Source organism: Ipomoea triloba, chromosome 13 (assembly GCF_003576645.1).
Source record: "Ipomoea triloba cultivar NCNSP0323 chromosome 13, ASM357664v1".
NCBI classification, from domain to species: Eukaryota; Viridiplantae; Streptophyta; class Magnoliopsida; order Solanales; family Convolvulaceae; genus Ipomoea; species Ipomoea triloba.
In genome coordinates, this window is record NC_044928.1 from 15,835,594 (window position 1) to 15,841,991 (window position 6,398).

At 40.2% G+C, this 6,398-nt stretch overlaps 2 protein-coding genes across 2 annotated transcripts in view; one reads left to right on the top strand and one right to left on the bottom strand.

Moving 5' to 3' along the window:
- Nucleotides 1-2,974, top strand: part of LOC116001268 (ribosomal protein S4, mitochondrial-like) — a 38,188-nt gene extending 35,214 nt beyond the window's left edge. Inside the window, exons 4-5 of the mRNA XM_031241153.1 lie at nucleotides 1,536-1,652; nucleotides 2,750-2,974. Coding sequence (XP_031097013.1) covers nucleotides 1,536-1,652; nucleotides 2,750-2,974 — 342 coding nt within the window. The remainder of the gene's footprint in view (nucleotides 1-1,535; nucleotides 1,653-2,749) is intronic.
- A 1,756-nt stretch (nucleotides 2,975-4,730) lies between these two features.
- LOC116001269 overlaps nucleotides 4,731-6,398 on the bottom strand; it is a 12,374-nt gene continuing 10,706 nt past the window's right edge. Inside the window, exons 3-4 of the mRNA XM_031241154.1 lie at nucleotides 4,829-5,415; nucleotides 4,731-4,737 (exon numbers count right to left, since the gene is read on the bottom strand). Of these exons, the coding sequence (XP_031097014.1) occupies nucleotides 4,731-4,737; nucleotides 4,829-5,415 (594 nt within the window). The remainder of the gene's footprint in view (nucleotides 4,738-4,828; nucleotides 5,416-6,398) is intronic.

Below are 6,398 nucleotides of genomic sequence, written 5' to 3' on the forward strand. Positions count from 1 at the left end.
AAAGATCTCCGGGGAAACCGCTAAAAAAAGATTGAACATGTGAGAGGATCCGAACGAATTCTGCTTTCATTTCCCCCGTATGGAGCACTGAGTTACTTACGTTACGGTCTTCAGCAGGCAGGCTGCACTCTAGGCGGCTAGGAAGGCTCGCTAGACCATCAGCCAGACCAAGAATGAATGTGTAATGATGGTGATTCCACACCAGGCTCAATAAATAATTGAATGTGGAAAGGGGATCCTAAATAAAAAAGGAGTCCATGACCCCTTTTTAGAGCGTATAAGGGGAGGTCGAATTCCAAACCTTTTCTCTCGAGTATACCCATTACCAAAAAATGGACGTCACTTTGGGACACATGCGGATAGCCCCCCGCTTGGCTAAAAGTAAGCCAAAAGAGCTCAAACTCTTTTTTTTTAGTTCCACTGAGAAATTCTTTGATAAGAAAAGACGCCACTCTACGAGGGAAGTCCTCGGGTCGAGTCTTTGCGAGTTCATCCCAAACAAAGCGAACTCCTTCCGGTCGGGAAGATGCAGATAAAAGGCCAATAGCCTGATGTCAGCTTCTACGGCATAAGCTTTAGATCTATCAACGAATAATATACATTTCATAAGAAAAAAATTTTGTTTAAATCTCAAAGGTATAGGTGAAATTTTTAACAGTCATTTCAATCTTTTTCTTCCAATTCTAAGAAAGATAAATCCGTCAATAAATGACGAACCCCATTATACAGATGATAGGACAGGGCTAATGCTTCGGTCATACTAGATTACGAGGCTTACCGAACTACCTTTGCCCTAACTCAGAGAGAGAGGGCCGCTCAAGCAGAATCCGAATACGACTTTCGCTAAACAAGAGCTCTTTACTGCTAAGCTGATCACAACTTCACATTCAACAACAGCAAGAAGACGACTCTAAGTATGCTGACCACGGACTTACTATAGCACCAACAGCTAGCTTGCTTTCACTTGGTATCGGATCTTTCCTAAATGAAGAATTTGCCTCTCGACGGGAACTCCTACTACTTATAGTTAGTCTACCTACGTCATTCTTTCTTTAATAAGTAAATTTCCCACGGTCAAGCCTAGTAGAGCTCCTAGTCCGACAAGACTAGCAAACATGCTACGTTAACCATGCTACCAGGCCTAGCTACCACAGAAAGGAAGGAAACCGAACCACAGAGAAAGTAAAACCAGCTCTTCCTGATCTTACATTGCCGGGAAAGAGACAACAGCTACTCTTCCTCCAAGAACTGATTCGATAGCGCCGTCTTTAACCGCTTCTAATTTCCGGACTTAGCTTTTGTCTTGATACATACTCTTAGTCACTAACTCTTTCTCACATCTCGATCTCTAGAAGGCCCATTCAATAGATCTCTCTTTCTTTATTTTCTCATCTCGTTTTTCTTTTAGGAAGAGTAAGAGGTTTCTGTACTACTAATCGGCTCCTTAGTAGACTGAATTTAGGATTTCGTGATTCAAAGGAATTGACCAAGCTGACTGACTTTCCTGATTACTTATTTTCTGCGCTATTGCGAAGAGAATCCGCTGTGACAAAAGGGGCTGTGTCAGACTGATCAAAGCAAGCCTCAAAGCGAGAAAGGAAGTCTCACCTGATTTCCTCGGAAAGAGAGTCGACAAGCGAGTACGAGTAGAGGTATGAAGTCACTCGACTGATAAGGAGAGGAGCGAGATCCCCCTTCTTATATAAATAAGAGTTCAGTTCTCTTTGGACTGCTTTCAAAGGATATAAAGGAGAATAGTCCTGCTTCCTTTAGTTTTGTTTTAACTCTTATTCAACCATTTATTTCGAGATGGGAATGAATGGAATACGAATTAAGCTACTACGCGCTAACTAGAAAGATAATAAGAGAAGATGCCATAGAATCGGCTCTTAGAGATTGAAAGCGAGCTCCTGACTCGAGGGTGAGAATCGGTAGTTGTTGCCCCAGAGAGCTGCCTTCGCTAGCCTAGTTAAGAGTTAGCCCTTCTAGGCTTTGAAAGCAAGTCAAGCATTCCAATCCCAGCGGATGAGTCAATAGCAGCAGAGTCGTGAAAAGACCTAAAAGCAGCCTTTCTCTTAGTTTCGTATATAAGATAATCAGACGCGAGCCCCTTTCAAACAGCGTCTTTTTCCTAACATAACAGCGGCTACGCACCTTCTCCCTCACTTCAAGGAATGAGTACCAGGACTTTCTCCCAGAGACATGCTTTAGACAGGAATTCATTCTCCTCTAGCCAAAGAGGGGAGACTTCATTATCGCTCCTAGTATGGGAGTGGAGGCAGAGGCAGCATGAAAGCGAAAGCAAGCGCATCAAATAGAAAGAGAAGAAAGCGCCGGGATATTATGGCTAGACAGCGATTAAGACAGCAAAGGGAATAGTAGGTGAGTCTAACCCCAATCTGTACAATTCAGTGGCATAGCGATCTTTTACCTAAGATATTGCACTCCAGCCTTTATAAAATAAGAGATAGTCTATTAATGTTTTACATTCAGCAGGATTCTTTTTAGCAAGTGAATTTCTAAGCTAGTCCTTCTCCTGGTCAGCCACCTAGAGATCCAGCTTACCTTTGATGCATGCCTGAGAGCAAAGACAGATGCACTATCTTCCGAAGCGGATTCAGCGATGTTACCATTATAAGGGGACAGCTGACTCCGTTCCTTTCCTCTATCGAAAGAAGCTCTTTCTCTCTCTTACTATCAAAAAGAAGACTAGCTTTCCTGGAAATCTCACCTATCCTATTTATTGTAGGTAGCAGCCACAACTGAACGCTTTCAAGCACAGTTTCATTACGTGATATTGAGTTATTTCAGCTCTAACAGAGCTAAGACTTCGGTTTCATCAATCCTGCATCGCATGGCTTCTATTCCTTCGGCAGTGGATTCGGGATCTAATAGAGTGGGAGTTAGAGCAAGAGTTAGTAAGCCAGCAAGGATAGAGCAAGTAGTAGAAGTCTTGAGTCCGCCAAGCAACTAGCCTTTGGTTGTACTATAGGAGTCACCAAGTCAGTTGGAAAGGTTTTTGGTAAGACAGCCTGCCCGACAGAACTAATGGGCAACATGTCTGCTCATTCATGTCCGCCTTCAAAATGAAGTTAAAACGTTAATCTACGAGCGGGAGGCAATAGGATAAGATAGCCAGCCACAGGTTCCCCTACAAACTCTTCGAGCTAAAATTGATTATTGTTCTTATCCAGTTCGCCTTACTCTAGCGAGAAGAAATATACATTACCTAAACCGCTTATAAATTGGATTCTTCTTCAATTCAATAGGGGTGCATAAAAATTTGGATATCGTGTATGCATTTTTCATGTACTCATCTTCGATGCTTTTAACTTCCACCCTGTTTACATAGATGTGGGGCATACTTTTCTTTGCTTCCTTCCGACTACTAAGCTGCTTTATAGGCTAAAGCCTCCTATCTACGGTAGCTGACGCAGCAAGACCCGAGGAATCGGATACGGATCTTTTTCAGTCTCTTTCGCTGGGGCAAAGCAAAGAGGAAGGACTTTCGGAAGAAGGCCTCGTCCGCTGATCTTGAGGTTGGTAATAAGCTAGACCACCTAGGAAAATGAAGGTGAACAGTAGTAGAGGATGAGAATGTACCTGGAGCCTGGGATCCGGCTGACGTAGAGGCCTATGCACTGTAATTATTAAATTACTGGCTGCTACAAGTTATGACATCCTTTTAAATTGATACCGATCCAGTCCAGATCCATACGGGTAGAATAGAATCTGAAGAAGTGGAAGTTGCTTGCTGCAGCTTGAAATTGCGGTGTCCCTTATTTAGGGCAGGTCACTTGCTTATACTCATAAAAGTGACCTCGTCCTCGGCCGAACTTTTGAGGGTTTCCTCTTCTACTATGTATAGTTTCTAACCTCTAGCTCATCTCAGATGCTAAACGGTTTTAGGAAGAATACGGTGGAATACTGAGGTGTAAAAAGTACTTGAAGATAAAAGTTTATCTGTGTTAGGCTTGCCCCTTATTATTAACTCAACTTTAAGATTGAAACCCTTCTTTCGTGATACTTCCCAAAAATCGAAATTCTTGTTCGATAAGATAGCAAAGCCGACGATTGACTCATTCCATACTAGAAATAATCGCAGGAAATCTTTTGATAACACGGATTCCTATTTCTCAATGATATCCCACGATCAAGACAATTGGTTGAATCCCGTGAAACCATTTCATAGAAGTTCATTGATATCTGCTTTTTATAAAGCAAATCGACTTCGATTCTTGAATAATCTACATCACTTCGGCTTCTATTGTAACAAAGGATTCCCTTTTTATGTGGAAAAGGCCCGTATCAAGAATTATGATTTTACATATGAACAATTCCTCAATATCTTGTTCATTCGCAACAAAAAATTTTCTTTGTGCGGCGATAAAAAAAAACATGCTTTTTTTGAGAGAGATACTATTTCAGCAATTTCAGCAATCGAGTCACAGGTATCTAACATATTCATACCTAATGATTTTCAACAAAGTGGTGACGAAAGGGATAACTTGTACAAATCTTTCCATTTTCCAATTCGATCCGATCCATTCGTTCGTAGAGCTATTTATTCGATCGCAGACATTTCTGGAACATCTCTAACAGAGGAACAAATAGTCAATTTTGAAAGAACTTATTGTAAACCTCTTTCGGATAGAAATCTATCTTATTCAGAAGAGAAGAACTTGCATCAGTATCGCAATTTCAATTCAAACATGGGTTTGATTCACACTCTATTTTCTGAGAAATATTTACCATCCGAAAAGACGAAAAAACAAAAAGGGAATCTTGGTCTAAATAAATTGATTGAAAAAAGGAAGAAGTATAGAACCTTTCAACTAAAGAGTGCTTTTTCAAAATGGTGGAATCTATTCCAAACATTTGTGCCACTAATTCGAATTGAAGGTTGATAAAAAAAGGGTCTCTGTGTTCCGGTTCTAGCAGATCCACAGCCTCATTTATCACCTTTTCAAACTCCTGCTCCGCCTCAAGGGCACGGGCGATAGCGATCTCGTAAACCACATCAGTAACGTCAATACCACAAATCTCTTCAATTTCCTTACTATCATCAATATCGTCAATCATATCAAGATAAACATCGTCTTCTTCGTCAATATTGCCACCACTATAAAAATCATTATCAGAATCACTATCAGAATCAAAATCATCATCACTATCATCATCAGAAACCTTAACCAGGTCCCGGTTCCGAAATACTGTAACGAAAGGAACATAGGAGTTTGTTGCTAGGTATTTGACCAAATAGGATCGTCCAGTTTTTATAGAACCTATCACTAAAATACCCCTAGAAGGGGAGGAGGGGTAAGCGGAGCGAAAAGGGTAGGTTAGGAGATGGGTAATGAAAACGATTCGAGGTTTGTATTGTCTGATAATAAGCAAGGAATATCCGTCTTTCCGCTAAACAGAGTGTATTGAACTCATAATTCAGTAGATACTTTTTATGAATGTAAATGAAGTTTCGTAAGTAAATTACTCCCGGCTCTTCATTCATTAGAGAACCAGAGTCAGTATTTGATAAATGATCACTCTGAGTCAGACTCAATAGAATTTTATCAATCCTTTTTTCTGTCGTTAAGTTAGCGAACTTAATCAAGATTTTTTTTCTTTATCCTGAAGCCAATCACAGCCCGTGATGAAGGATTCCATTTTCTCAGAAATCCAATAACTGTTCGCCTCTTTTCTTTTTCTTATCAATGAATAAAGCTCTTTACTTGTAGGACTTAGATGTCTCGTATTTCTCGAAAAAGTGATTCGATTGATGGGATTTCAATTCCAAAAATTATTCGTAGAACGTATTGATTTGACCCCATAAGCGGGACCACCACCCCATAGCATGTTGCCGAAATCCCATATTTTTTCTAGAGCAACTAGAAAGAGATCCGTTAACCCGAAAGAATTCTGTTTATGTGGAGGATACCTATCTAGAAGTTTTTGCAACTCAATCATGTATGATGGAATCATTAAATATTTTACCTTTTCTAACTCTGTCTGTAACTTAATAAAGGCTCGGCAAAAAATGAGAAAATGTGTAACGAGATATCCAGTAACAAGAAGAAGGAAAAAGATTGAATAGAGTAACTCCTGAACATTTGGCGATCTCAGATATGTCGATATCAATGGTGGCTCATTTTTTTGATGAATCATTCTGTCGAACAGACGAAAATGCAAATTCTTTAAAAATTTATCATAACGCCCATCCGCACGCAAATCCTCACTTATTCGTTGTAGCTTCCGTTCTAGAAAACGCAATTTTTTCTTCTGAATTCGCCACGGTCCATGGATACAAATTTTTGCTGGCTACTTAGTATCGGGAATAGGTCTGAAACGGCCTCCCAAAATATAAAATTTATATATTTGTACCCTGTCGAAGTAAAGACCAA